Genomic DNA, 14,371 nt, shown 5'->3' with positions numbered 1-14,371 from the left:
AGATACACTGTGTGCATAAACTTGCTCTCTAAAAATAAGACTCTAATAAAGGCATGTTTAAAGGTGAAAAAAGCCTAACCCAGCCTTTCTGTCATTTATTTATGTCCAGTATATTTTTCATTCAAAACCTGAGGTGGGATTTAAGCTACGTTGTTGTTTGGGTCCATGGTAGTTCTCTGAAGTGAATAGTACGTGGCCTCATGTCTCAGAACAACTGAGTTTTTTAATCGTGTATTTTAAATAAGGGCTTTCAAACTGAAGATCACTTTCTAATGTGTATAAGTGATTCCCTCTCTCTTGCCCTTTGCAATATTGTGGATGTTGCTGTTAAGTCAGCTGTTATTTTTGAGCCCTCGCTGGGCTCGAGGCAGCTTCGCCCTGTCCCTGCTCCCTGAGCTGCCAGCAGGTCGGAGGGCAGCGCGTCCGTGCGGTGCTGACCCCAGAACAGTCTGCGCTGGTTTTCAACCAGTTCTTGGCAGCACAGCCTCGAAAGTGGCTCTTTCACCATGTCAAACGCACGTGCTGAGCTGCGGGCTATGAAGCACGACCATTAAAATGTATAGGCTCTGCTCAGCCAAGTTTGCGGTGGCTCTCTCAGCTCTATCTGTTCAAAATAATCAGGAGGAGGTATCCGAAGTTTGTGAGTCGGCGCAGTGTCCGTATGAACCCTCGCGTGGCCACGCTCTGACGTCCCCCTGTCTCCTCTGCAGAATGGCACGAGCTTCCATGTATTCGACCAAGGCCGGTTTGCCAAGGAGGTGCTGCCCAAGTATTTCAAACACAACAACATGGCCAGTTTTGTCCGGCAGCTGAACATGTGTAAGTTCAACCCCCAGCTCTGAGGCTGTGCAGGTCCTACAGGCGCTGGCAAAAACGGTGGGAAGTAGGAGAGTGGCAAGGTGATCAGGAGGTGCGCGTCCAGCAGCCGGGACCTCCTGTCCATTGACACATTTGCCACGGGAGGAACTCGCTACATGGTGCCAGAGGAGCCTGCAGCTCCCAGCATGAAATTTCCCTTAGATTTAATTGCAAGTTATAAGCTAGGAAATTCAGCTACTCGTTTTCTTTTCCCCCCAGCAATCTGGTGACCCATCAGGGCTTCCAGTTTAAGGCCTCGAGGGGTGTTTTTGCAGCATCTTGCTGCTGTAAAACCCTCCTTGCAAAGGGATGCTGTGGAGCACAGTGTGACCCTGCACTGAGCCTGTCCCGGCACATCTGCTCCAGGATGGTCGTAAATACACGTCCTCTTCTCCTCCTTTGCCTGAGTTCATCTCTGTTAAACAAAGTCCATTTTTTAATGGTCAATTGACCAAGTTCTTCCGCCAGGTTTTCCCTTTGCTATTTAAGCACGTTAGCAGCTCTGTGGTAAATACCAGTCTGAGGTAAATACCAGTCTGTTGGGCCGTATCCTTGCAGAGCTGGAGATGTAGCGCAGCTGCCTCCGCTTCGCGCTGCGTGGCAGTGGGACCCGGGAAGGACACGGTGCCTTGCGGTGGGATTTAGTTAGGGCTGATGTAGATGAATGGGAAGAAGGCCAGATGGGGCCTCACCAGCGCCTCTCCATGCAGACGGCTTCAGGAAGGTGGTGAACATTGAGCAGGGCGGCCTGGTGAAGCCCGAGCGGGACGACACTGAGTTCCAGCACCTCTGCTTCCTGCAGGGCCACGAGCACCTCCTGGAGCACATCAAAAGGAAGGTGAGGAGGTCCTGTCCTCAGGGCCACGGCTGCAGCAGGCTTCTTAAACACCCTTGTACCCAAACTGATGTGAAATCGGTGCCTGCTCCCAATAGACCCCTGGTATTCGGGCACGCCAGTATCCAGCTGGTGGAATTCCCTTGCCCAAGCTGCAGCAATGCCATATCCATCCATCACCCTTCTTGTCCTGGTAAAAGCCACCCCTGTTGCTTTCCCCCTCAGGTGTCAGTAGTGAAAAGTGAAGAGACCAAGATGCGTCAGGAGGACCTCAGCAGGTTGCTATACGAGGTACAGATACTGAGAAGTCAGCAGGAGAACATGGAGTGTCAAGTGCAGGACATGAAGCAGTGAGTTGAATCCTCCTTCGGTTCAGGCTGCTTCGTGCAGGCGTTCGCTCCCTGGAGGAGCTGCTGCTCTTGGGGATGGCGTGGCAGGAGCAGCCTTGCACAACCCGGGACAGCCCACGTGGTCTCCGGCCAAGACTCTTCTCTGCTTAAATACCCTAACTTTGGAAACGTAGCTTTGCACAAAGTGTACGTTCTCTTGCAGTAGACACAACCAGCGCAAGTGCCAATGCAGGATGAACCTTGAAACTATTGCCCCAAGGCCCAGTGTAGCTAAAGGGCCAAGTATCATCTCTGATGTGGACACTAGATCCACTGAGACAATAACATGTAGGATTTCAATGCAAACAGTCCCCCATGCTCTACAGATATGAATCGATACTCTGTCTGTGTCATGCGAAAGGTAGATGTATGCTGCCCGTCTATATATACTGTTAACAGATGAGGAAAGCACAGAAGAGGGCATGCAGGAAATACGTGCGTAACCTGAGGATTTAACTTGGATATCTGTATTTCCTCCACATATTAAAGATGGCAGCAAGAAGAGACGTAATTCTCCCTCATCCCTAGGAGAGTCCTGAGCAGAGATGCAGTGGTGCCTGCTCCACATACTCAAAAATCAGAAATCAGTCTGTGTTGTCCTCCAAAACATATGAGTGATCTAAAAATATAAGAATATAAGGATGGCTCTACTGGTTTGGACCATGACCCTGGCTTCTGGCGTAGACAAAATTGTTGTGTAAGAGCAGAACAAGCGTACGCAGCGCTTTGTGCATGTGGTTTCTCAGCCTGTTGCTGTCTCAGAATCTGAGACCGAGTCAGACGTGGCCACTAGGAATTAAGTAAATGGGTATGGTTTTAGAGATCACACACTAGAGTGTTTTCTATTCATCTCCAGGGATTTGATCCTTAGAGAGCTCTTTAGATTTTTCCAAGTCTTTAGACAGTGTAATATAGAAACAACTTTTGTTGGGAAAGCTGAGATTCATACATCCTTGGATGAAGCTGGCACTCTGGGTTTTGAAAGGTCATAGCAACCCAGCACCTTATATATCTTAGATAATTTTCTTTTCTGAATTTAAATGCCTCTTATGCTTCTCATGGGTGTGAAATCACACCTTCCAATCCAGGTACGGTGGCAATGAAGGAATCTCTCTCTGGGCTTGTCCTTAATTTTTAAGGAATTCCAGCATCAGTGATTTGGCCTGGTTTTTATTTCATTTCCGCTTTTGGTTTGCTCTCTCCCTCCAACAGCTGTCAAAAGCATTTAGCTGATTAAAAGGATACAACTCTTAAAAGCTAACAAAGAGCAGAAATTCCAGGCTGAGACCACATTAAAAAATTTGTCCTGGTGAAGTAACATCAGGGCATAATGCCAAAGCAATCTGTGACTTAGTCAAGCTGCTTTCCTGGAAATCCTGCCTGGACCTGCAGAAAGTTCACTCCAAGGATTCCTGCTGTGCTAAAGCAGATACTTCCCTCGCTAGAGCTGATTAACTGGTTGGAGCTGGTGGGCCTCACCTCCCCCATTTTAGTGTCTATCCACATTACAAAGAGAGAAACAACCTAAAGGGCACGTAGCAAAAGAGTTTATAAGTTGCACCGATACGTAAGGTTCATTTGGCCTCTTAGTTTTTGGTACATCCTTATGTTCCTGAAACAAATTCACTGGCAAAATCTTCTGCATCATGGACTTGACTTGAAACCAGATTTGGAGGCAACATGGCAAATAACCTGTGCATCTCCTCGTCCCCGGTCCTGGGGCTGAATGGTCAAGGAAACCAGTAACTCCTTTGAGCAATTGCATGACCCTCATAGCTGGGGCAATCGGGAAAGTGCTAAATGCTGCCCGAAGCTTTGCAAAATTGGGTCGACTGTACATTCTGGCAGCACCGTGGGCTGGTGGGGCAGTTCTGTGCTCACGAGAGGTTCGTTTCACTTTCAGGCAAAATGAAGTTCTCTGGAGGGAAGTTGTTTCGCTCCGTCAGAACCACACACAGCAGCAGAAGGTGATCAACAAGGTAATGATCATTTAAAATCCAGATTCCCATGCACTGTCTGCCATAGGTCCTCCTCTCTATTTTTTTTCTTGCCCCATACTCTTCCCCAGGCTCTCATATGCCTTGAAGAAGAAAAACACTTGTATTTTAATAGCTGCATGGCAATGCTGGGCTTCACCCTGGCCCTGCAGGGGGAGAGAAGAGCCTCCCCATCAGCTGCCACCGTAGCTGTAGGCAGCAGAAGTGGCTGGTCATTCCTCTGCCCTGTGGAGTCCTCCAGGAACTGTTAGGTTTTCTGGTGTTGCTGGGCCAGCAGGAATTACTGTGCAAGCCTCTAGTACAAGTGCAAGGTGGAGGCATCTCCCCTAACAGATAGAACCTCCTGCACCCAAAAGGCCTCCCCAGCTGGAGGCTGCTGATGTGACCCAGCAAGTCATGTTTCCCAGTGGCCCTCAGTGAGAGGCACGTTCTGACTCTCACATGGCATCGTTGAGTCATGGGATGGAAATGCATGAGGCCATGGAACCTTCCGAGGCCGCGTGCGGGTCCGGCCCCTCCGCTCTGCGTTCGTGCAGCTCCGTTGGCTGCGCGGGGCAGCGAGCAGGAGGCAGCTGGGGTGCGTGCTGATAATTCACTCTTTGTCTGGAGGTCAGAGAGGGGCGCGAGGCTGCGCTGACGCGGGAGCAGGTTGCTGGGGGATTGCTCTCCAAAACCATCCCACATCCTCTTCGGTGGCTGTTGTGTCAATGCCAAATTCCACAGGCCTGACAAACTCGGCTGGAAGTGCCGAGACCTCTGCCCAGGGCCACCGTACGGGGGCTGCCTTTTTCATTTGCAAAGTCTTCACAAGCACTTTAGACAAGTCTCTAAAGACTTGTATAGAGGCCAGACCTCCCTCCAGGTCTAGGAGTGTTTGCTTGTGTGCTTCCTAGGCATATTCCTAGGTCAGGTGGAGTTAGCTGTGTTTTTCCATGCACAGAAGAGAATAGGGATCTTTCCAATGATCTGTTGTGTTTTGGGCTCCAGGGCCTTGCACAGCCTGGCTCCCATGTTTCATGGCTGCTGCCCACTTTGGGAGAAGGGAGAAATGTGTGAGATGGAGGGACCGGGGGGGCAGGGAATGCTGAATCACCCTGCTGATTAACACTGATTTTGATCTCTTTTGACAGCTGATTCAGTTTCTGTTTGGCCAGCTCCAATCAAACCCCAGCAGCACCGGGATAAAGAGGAAGCTGTAAGTACCCTTGTGTGGTGCCCACACACACTCATGGGTGCAAAGCGCTGCCCCCTCGCTAAAAGCACAAGCTCAGCTTGCCCAGGCAGGCGGTCACCAGACCAGGACACCATGGTGATGGGAACTGAATGGGATGAAGTGCCGAGTCAGACCTGCTGACATGCCCCATTCAGTGGCCTTTAGAGAAGCACCGTGTCAGCTCATGACCTTTATTTGGGGAATACAGAGGGAGACCAGGGGATGGGGACACTAACTAGGGGCCGGGGGAAGGGCCCCAGTGCTGGCCTTACGGATGCCAGTGGCAGTGTTGCCATGTGTAATATGGTGGGAAGGCAACGAGGCCCAGCTGGCCCATGGCTACCACTGGTTTGACCTGCAGTCTCTGCGTGGGGTGTGCAGACAGGTTTGGTGATGACAACGACCTGCAGGTATCACAGAGGCAGAGGGAGATTTTAACTAGGGGAATCTCAGGATCATAAATGCTTCAAGGCATGAGGATAGAGGAGCTTGAATCATCTTGGCCTCATCTCAGCACCAGTTAAGTGTTTGTAGAACACATCCAGTGAAGTGTTTGTAGAACAGGGGAAAGTGGGATTTAATTTCTTCTGGCAGGCCTCTTAGATATAAATGGGGGAGCAGTGTTGGCTTTCCATAGTGCACTCAGTCAAACTTCTTCTAATTGAACACTGAAGAGATGCTTTTCCTGAGGGTAGGAGAAAAGGGATTTGCCAGGCAGTTTTATAGGGTCATCATAGAATTTACAGTGCCAGGTGGGTGTCAGAATATGCTGTTTCCGAGTTCCTCTGTGGTTGTAATGTGATGCTGGTAATATTTACATCACCAAACCCCGGAGGTTTCATGGTGGAATGTCATCATTTCGAGGCTCTTTCTCTTTTTCTCTTGGTTTCATTTGTTTGTTAACCATAAAGTGCTCCCAACCCAAGGCCTGACACACAGCCCCACTTCTTGTCAGCAGCCATCTGAAAAAACCTGTCAGTCCTATGCTTTTGTATCTTCAAGAGCTACTTTTGATTATGGGTTCAGATATCTTCATCTTTTTCTTTATACGTGGGATGAAAATAAAATTTTATTTTATTTCACTTGTCTATTTCAAGTAAGATCTAGAAAAGAAACAGAACCTTTCTCCTCTGTAAGAGGAAAATCAGAGTATCCAGATGGAAACAACCCTTGGCTGAGACATTTCTTCTGTGAGCAGCCTGGGAACAGTCAGTTAATATGTGGCTGGGAAAACAGACCTCTTTATTTTTCTTCACAGACCTCTGATGCTTGATAATGGGATCTCAACTCCACAAGTGCCCAAGTTTGGCCGGCATTTGTCCACGGACCCTCTCCATGACCCCTATTTCATTCAGTCGGTAGGTCTGCTCCAGCCTCCGATTTCATGCACTTTCTTTGGCCAGTGTGAGGAAACATTTGAGGCAATAACATGGATTATGGAGTAAGCTGTTTGGCAAAAGCTTGTCCATGAAGAAGAGAAAACTTTGGCAGAGCTGAGCTGTGTCTGCTCGTGCTGCTGCGGCCTGCCCAGGGCAACGTGAGAGGCCCCGGATGTGGGAGGGGAGGACGGGCCCTGCGTTACCACAGCCAGGCTCAGAGAAGAGCTTGTTCTAGAAGTGGTGCCTTCCTGGGGATCTCCCTGGCCAAAGGCAGGTATTCGCAGTCCCCGGGCATCCCCAGCACTCTAACCACCCAAACAGGCACCGGAGGGGACAGCTGTTCAAGCAACGCAGTGAATGCTTTCTGCAAGGGCTTTCTGCATCCTGAAGGGGAAAGGGTTGTGCTGCCTTACTGGCCTGTCACCTGGCTGCTGCCAGCAGAGCTGCCACACTCATGTCCCACAGTTAAAATACTTGATTGTTATGGCACCTGCAGAGTAGTTGGGTTGTTCGCTCCAGAGGCAGCTAAGCAGAATTTCAGACAGGGTAAAATCTGTCAGCAGTTGACCTTTCAGTCACAGTGGTTATTTCATAGCTGTGCTGCTGTGTGGTTGGAGAAAAGACCAGAGGAAATGGCAGTGTCACACAGTAGGTAAGAGCCCAAGGAGGGCAGAGCGAGCTGAAGGGATGGGAGTTCAAGTGGTTGAGTGCAGCACTTGGAAATCAGTAACCTGTCTCTCCCCTCCCTGGGCTAGTGGAGAATCAACAGACCTATTGATGTCCTTTACTCCTTCAGAAGGATAAATCTCTATGATTTTTACCTTCTTAGCCACCAACAGAACCTGCCTCATGCTTAAGCAGCCCTGCAATTGCTGGAGGACCCATCATCTCTGATGTTACTGAAGCATCACCATCCAGCTTAATACACATGCAATCCCCTCCTGAGAATGACAGGTAAATGTGTCTGTGATTAAAAACAGGAAGAATCAGGTATGGACAATGAATAAGCTTCAGCAGAGTATTTCCTGGCTCTAATTCTACCAAAATCTCTGAATCGTAAATCTCTATAGAGATGATAGGTTAGTTTTTTTTTTTTTTTTTTCCAGTTTGCAATATAGGGCAAATTTTTGGAACTTGGTAGGGATATTAACAGTATAACTTTCAATAAGAGATCACAACTTTCATGCTGAGAGATTCACTCACCTGTTTGAGAAATTTTTCGTGGTTCTTTATACTTTGCTTTCAAGAAAGTGGCTCTTCCAGACTTCAGCAAAGAATGGGATATCAACGCTTGTCAGTAGGGTTTTGAAAGCAAAAAAAAAAAAAAAGTTTTCTCTTGGCCTTGACAAAGAAGCAGAATCAAGCTCTACATCTCTGTGCTAAAGAGAACAGCAATGCTGCATCACAGCAACTTCCGATACTTGGCAATTTTTCTGTGAAAAGGTCCCAGGAACCTAAGAACTGTATGTAGAGGTATTTTGGTGCTTATCTCTTCCTGCACAGATATGCAGTGTTTATAGAGCTAGTTGCTGAATCATAGCTACAACTATGTCAGTGGAAAGTAACTAGACAGATGAATCATGGAAATAGTTTCACATAGAGACAAGGCAGTTTTAGATTTACAGGCAGTTTTTAGAATATATAATAATTGAAATTAGAGGCATGCAAAGAGCTTCAGGTAAAAGATAGGGCTAGAAGATATTTCTAAAGTAGAAAAAAAGTAACCTTCAAGTTAAGTTGCTTATTGCTGCTAATTACTGAGTGCCATCTGGTGGCCTCTGATCTACACAGGATTGATATGACTCTTGAGAACCTGAGCCAGCGATGACTAGTTCTGATGGTGGCTCAATTGGCATGAGCTCCTGAGAGCTTAGGAGTCATAAGACGATTTGAGAGGAACGCTGAGGAAGGCTTTGTAGTGTCCCACACATCCCCTCTGTGGGATGTGCCCATGTATTGTGTTTCAACAAAGCTGGTCTTCAGGCGTTGTAAGACAATATTGCATTCTCAGTAGTGTTCCCTGCTCCTGTTGAGCATATTTTGGATTTGCCTCTTTACAGATACTGTGTGTAACAAGAAGCCACTTTACTGCAGAACATTCCCCAGGGAGTAGCAGCCAGGTGGAGTTAATGACTCCCACTTACATCCTGAAAGCTGAAATCCCTCTCCTTGTTGTGGCATCCCAGGAAACTTTCTAAGACTTGAAGTGGCTTCCTGGAGCAAGCCACCCATCTAGCGGTGCAGCTGGGAAAGGCCACCAGGACCCTCATGTGTCCCCTGGTACCTGCCCAGCCCTCTTGGGGTAGCTTGAACCTGAGCCAAGCCACCCTGTGCACGTGCCCACGGGAAGCTCCATAAAGCTTCGTTTCTTGAGGGTTCTCCAGCTCCTTTGGCAGACCCTGGGGCTCGCTTTAAAGAAAGCAGAGCATTTCTGCCCCCCTGGGCACTGCAGAACCCCGCAGGGCAGTTTGGTGGGAAGGGGAGACCGGCCCGTGCGCGGCTGCCCTTGCGTGGGGCGCTAAGAGCTGCCTGTGCTGCAGGGAGAAGAGCCTCCTGCTGATCAAGGAGGAGCCGGTGAGCCCCGGCGCCAAGGCTGCGGCGGAGCGCGAGGTGCCGCTGCCAGGCTGCCGCGCGGGCGCCGAGCCGCCCGTGCTGCCCGTCGCCATGATCCAGTCCGTGCTGGAAGGGAAGGGCTGCGGCGCGGCCCAGGCGGGGAGCCTGCCGCCGCCAGCCGAGAGGAGAGGCAGGAGGGCACTGCTGGACAGGTGAGCGGGGCCCTGGCTGCGTCCCCGCGCTGAGCGCAGGCCTGTGGGCAAGTGGCCTGAGAGCTGCGTCCTGTGCCCGTGGCTCCTGCCAAGGGGACCCTCGAAGCCGGGGGTGGGGGATCTCACTTGGGGAACCCGACAGAGCAAGAGCTGTCTGAGCTTGTTTGGCAGAGTCGTGGGAGCACAAAGACTTTCCACAGTGAGAGGGACTCGCCTAGAGCCCAGGTTGGATGTGCAGCCCCGAGCTGTGTCCTCGCTCGCAGCCTTGCAGGCCGCTGGAGCACGGTGTGTCTCTAAGAGCTCGTGCACCCTGTCTCCCTTGCTTCATTGGGTCCTGGCTTGCAGAAATGTGCAAGGAAATATTTGTCACTGTAGTTCCTGTGCAGTAAGGAGTCACTGTACGCTTGCTGGCAGAGATCTCATTTCCCTGACTAAGAGTGAAAACCCAAGAAACTTCTCTGTGTTTGTGAGGCTCCCTCCTTGCTCGTGATGGCACCCGCAGCAATGCAAAAGGCCGAGAGCGGCCCTGTTTTTTAAGCACATGCACCCCAGTGTCTCACTCATGGCAACGTTTCCCTTCGTCTTTTCTCAGAGCAGATATTTCCGACTCGCTGGACGGCCCCGACCTGAGCTTGGAAGGGCTGCAGCTGCTGCTGAGGAGCCAGCAGTACGGCCTGGAGCCCGCCGGCGTCCTGGACGTGAGTGTCGCCTGCGGCGGGGCCGGGCCACAGCCCCGCTTCCTGCGCGGCCTCGGGTGACGCTGGGTCCGTGGCCTGTGGCCAACGCGCACACGGCGCCTGATGGGACCTTCTTGCAGGGTCTTGCAGTTTTTCTTGTGAAAATATGTGTTTCTCAGCTCCTTACCCTAGGAGAACAAGCACAGTGTGTTTGGTAAAGGCAAGACTGTAAAGGCAAGATTGGGCTCCCACTCTTACAAAAAATAGACTTAATACAGCTCTGTAGCTAGTTTGTTAATTGCTTCAGAGCAATTGCATCAGAGGATGGTGGTTTCTTTTTTACGTATTCTGCATCTTGGATGCTCCTACGTTGATTTTTAGCTCTATTACCTCCCACTTTTCCTTGAATTCCAGAATTCTAGAAGAGCACTTTTCTCTGAAAAGGAGTGGTGGCTTTTTTTTCCTTAAATATATACACATAAATATAAGGGTTTATTTCTTGCTCTCCCTTTTTTTTCTCTACCTCTCTTTGATTATCAGCAAAGATATGCAAAAATAGCTGTATGCAGGAGAAGAATCCATCTGTCAGAGAACATGTATTCCCTGGAGATGCTTGAGGTTTAAGCACCCGGTGAATTTGCATGGACAAACAGGAATGGGAGATCATAGAAAATTACTTTTATTCTTTTAGAACCAAAGCGGGATTGATTTGGGCTTTGAGACGCTTTTTTTAGTGGTCTGCTGTCACTGGGTACAGTGGTTTCTGCTGCTTCACTCCCTTTTGGGAGGTGCTTTCCTGTTACTGACCCACTTTCCCCTCTCTGTGTAACTGCACAGTGCGAGAAGGGGAGTGAATCGTGAAATTGTGGTCTGGACCAGCAGCCCCGTGTCCCGCATTGTGCAGACTGCTCCAGGAATCCTCACTGAGGGGCTGGCGCAGCGGTTTGCCCTTTGTTGCCATGTTTTGGAACACCACTTTTACAAAAAACCCCACGAATCTGGAAGCAACCCTATGACCTAAGAGCAGAAAAAGCAGGGCTGTGAGATACATGTGCATGGAGCTGAATTGCTGCCCTGGTTTTGGGCATTGCTCCATGTGCCCTGTCCCTCCTGTGGAAGGCACCAGCCTGGCACCAAGGCCCTTGCTCTTCTAGGTCTACCCCAAGCCCACGCAAACAAATGTTCATCTCTAGCTTTAACTAATACATCGGGGCAGCAGCTGAGGGCACCAGGGTCTTGAGCCATTGCACCTTTCAGAGCCCTAATTGCATTTCTGTGCCCGCAGGTCTTTAATCCCAATTTGTCCCTGAACGAGTGGAATTTGACCGAGATGGAAGCCAGTTTGTCCCCGGTAAGAGCCATGTGTTTCTGGGATAATAATGTAAGTACGAAGCAGACGTTGCTGTGGACGGAGTTTGTGCCTTGCTGCAGAATGACAGGTTATTCCGCAGTGAGGGGAAGCGGGTGGCAGAGCAGAGCGGGCAGCTCCGGAGGTTCGGCCGGCAGCGATGCTTTGTGCTCATGACCTATTTTTCCCGTTCAAGCAGAGCTACCTTCGAGACATGTGTTGTCCTTTAACTAAAAGTGGCTCCCTCAGACTTTCCGCCTTGGTGTGACTGTCACTCGCTTGTTCTTTTGAAACCTAACTGCATCGCTTCCTAACAGTGCTGGGGATTCATAAAACACCTTTGTGCCAAAGCCCTTAAAAATGTGTCTTTATAAAATGCAGCCACCCCTGCATGTTTCAGGGGAGGGAACACACACCCGGTTGGAATAGAGGATGATTCAGGCCTGCACAGAGGAAACCAGGAGAAATTCAGCTGGCGTTTTTGAGGTGCATGTGGCAAACTAATAACAAGTTGTGCTTGCTGGCTGCCAAGAACTGCGGGTTTGCTCTGAGCAGCAGCCAGGTCACAGTGGTGCTAGTTTGGTGTCTGCATAAGACATGAGCGTCACCCCATACAGAGCAGTGCTAGCAAGGGGCTCCGTGTTCACCGGCCCTCTCCTTCAGGTGTAGCTGCCTTTGAGCACACGCTGTGGGTTATTTTAACAGGGTTGGGAGGAGAGAGAGGCCAGAGAGGGCATTGCTGGTGGAGACTATGCAGCGCTGCTAAAGCTCTGACCTCCAGGAACGTCCTAGTTCTAACAAGCTGCCCTGTCTCTGTATGATTGTACATTGTAGTTTGTATTTTTGCATCAAGATGCAGCGACTCACAGTGGATCTGGAGAAGAATGCAGCTGAGCTGCCCCCGAAAGCGTTCAACCCGCCCTTTAACGGTGCCTGCCCAGGTAGGAGCCCCAGCAGGTCCTGCAGGCTCGGGGATGGGGAGGTAATTAAGGTGCCAGCAGCTCGATGCAATGTCCAGCACTGACCATTTGCCACGTTGAGGGGAAAAAGCTCCCACAACCTTTGATACTTCACTTTCATGGTGATCAGCAATATCTCCCCACAACTGCTAAGGTAGTTATTGAGCAATGGGGAAAGTATGGGGAATATTCAAAAGTTTAAATAGAATTAAACTGCCTCTGTGTAATTGGAACCACATCATACTCATCCATCCTCAGACTTCCACTGTTTCTTCTGCCTGTTCATAACCACCTAAAAGCAGTGTGGTGATTGAAGTGAAATTAAGGGTTTTCAGCCCAATGTCTTGCACGAGCAACAGAGGAATTCCTCAGCAGGCCGGGCTGAGCTGCGAAAGAGGAGAGTCCCCGGTCTCTCTCGTGCACGCAGTGACACGATGCTGCAATAAGGGGCAGCTGGCAGATTTCTCCTTCTGCAAAGACAAGGAAAAATAGAAAGTTTTTGGCTGAGGGAGAAAAGAACTGCTCTTATCCCACTGCTTGGAGTCTCTGGCTATTTGGTCGTCCCCCTCTCCGTTCCTTGAGGCATCTCAGCTCTTTGTGCAGACCCCACCTAGGCAACCTGCAACGACCTCCACTGATTTCAATGGGCTCTTGAAGGAGGGCAAGTTTTGCTCAAGTTTTTCCAAGCACTTTTTTTCTGTACTCGAGCCCCTCACCTCTGCTGATTTCCATGGGGATTTGCCACTTCCCTGAATTCCTAAACCCCAATGGATTGCCTTCCAGAAACTGAGTTCTGTGTTGTCTGTTTGCATTCCCAGGGAAAGATGTCATTCTTGAAAGCACCCAGCAGTTCCTTGTTGATCGTCAGCCAATCTTTGGAAATGACATTATCAGCTTGCCCGAAAGTTCAGCACTTTACGTTCCGTCGGCAAACATGGCTCCTTACCTGTCCTCCGCAGCTGTCCAGGGCGATATCCCGTTAAACCTGAGTGCTTCAACTGACAACAGCCAGTGATTTAGCTTCCAAGATGGTCGCATCGCCCTCCCATCCATCCAAGCAGCTACAGGTTTGAATGTAAAGAGACAAAAGTGACTCAGAAACCCACCACAGAGTCGTGCCCTTTCTTTCTGAGTAGTTGGAAATGGTCAGTAGCTGTGGCATTACCTTCTCCACCCCTGAATTTCAGTGTTTGTCTAGAGCAATAGTTTTAAAACAAAATGTTGCCTTTGGGTGTGTGTTGGGGGTAGGAGGGTCATTATTTTTCAAATTTCAGAAGTACTAAGAAAATCCTTCTGAGAATTTGAGTGAAGGGTCACAAGGAAGTCTATCAGGGACTTTGTAAAATAAAGCAATCCCAACTAGTATCTGCAAAAACACGTTAGGGTTTTGTAGGGGCAGCACAGATCAGCACAGAGATGCAGGGGCCTTCTGAATCCTTTTTTTTCTTGTAGGAGATTGGCTCTATATGTCAACCCAGTGCTCTAAAAATGCTGTCATCTTTTTTTATGGGATGTACTTGTGCCTCTCCCTTATGCCCCCAGGCTGAGCATGAAAATGAAGTTCCCTTGGGGTAAGACCTCTTTCCAGGTGACCACTGAGGAACCAGTTCAGTCATTTGGAGCCCTCTTTTAGAAGGGCTGCAGGTACCCGCTTTTCAGAGGCAAAAGGCAGAAGGGTTAGTCCACAATGTCCCGCTGACTTTTCTTCTATCCTTTGTGTGTGTCCTTTGAGACTGCAAAGGCTGAATTATTCTCCCTCTCCCATGTGGTTTCTGATGAGTGAGTTTCTCAACAAAGCAGAGCTTTGTTTTTTTATGCCGTAGTTTTAATGAGAACTGTGGATTTTACCACATATTATTTATTGCAGTACTCCCTAATTAAGTTACATTTCCTTAAGAAAGCCACTGGGCCAGCTACTCAAGGGCAGACTCAGAAAATTCAGACCTAACTG

General features: G+C 49.4%; 1 protein-coding gene across 1 annotated transcript; it reads left to right on the top strand.

Moving 5' to 3' along the window:
- Positions 1-710: 710 nt before the first annotated feature.
- On the top strand, positions 711-13,525 carry LOC104564346 (heat shock factor protein 4-like; the record flags this gene model as incomplete). Its single annotated transcript, XM_088530813.1, has 12 exons — positions 711-819; positions 1,569-1,696; positions 1,919-2,043; positions 3,986-4,061; positions 5,210-5,274; positions 6,551-6,650; positions 7,501-7,625; positions 9,212-9,436; positions 10,029-10,134; positions 11,399-11,464; positions 12,315-12,402; positions 13,239-13,525. Coding segments are annotated over 12 exons (1,410 nt in total), but the record flags the coding sequence as incomplete, so codon positions are not given.
- Between the last annotated feature and the right edge of the window lie 846 nt (positions 13,526-14,371).

Source organism: Tinamus guttatus, unplaced genomic scaffold (assembly GCF_059628265.1).
Source record: "Tinamus guttatus ecotype Peru unplaced genomic scaffold, ASM5962826v1 Tinamus_guttatus_pri_ptg000389l, whole genome shotgun sequence".
Taxonomy (NCBI): domain Eukaryota; kingdom Metazoa; phylum Chordata; class Aves; order Tinamiformes; family Tinamidae; genus Tinamus; species Tinamus guttatus.
The sequence above is the reverse complement of the archived record's forward strand: the minus strand, read 5'-3'. Positions and strand labels throughout refer to the sequence as shown.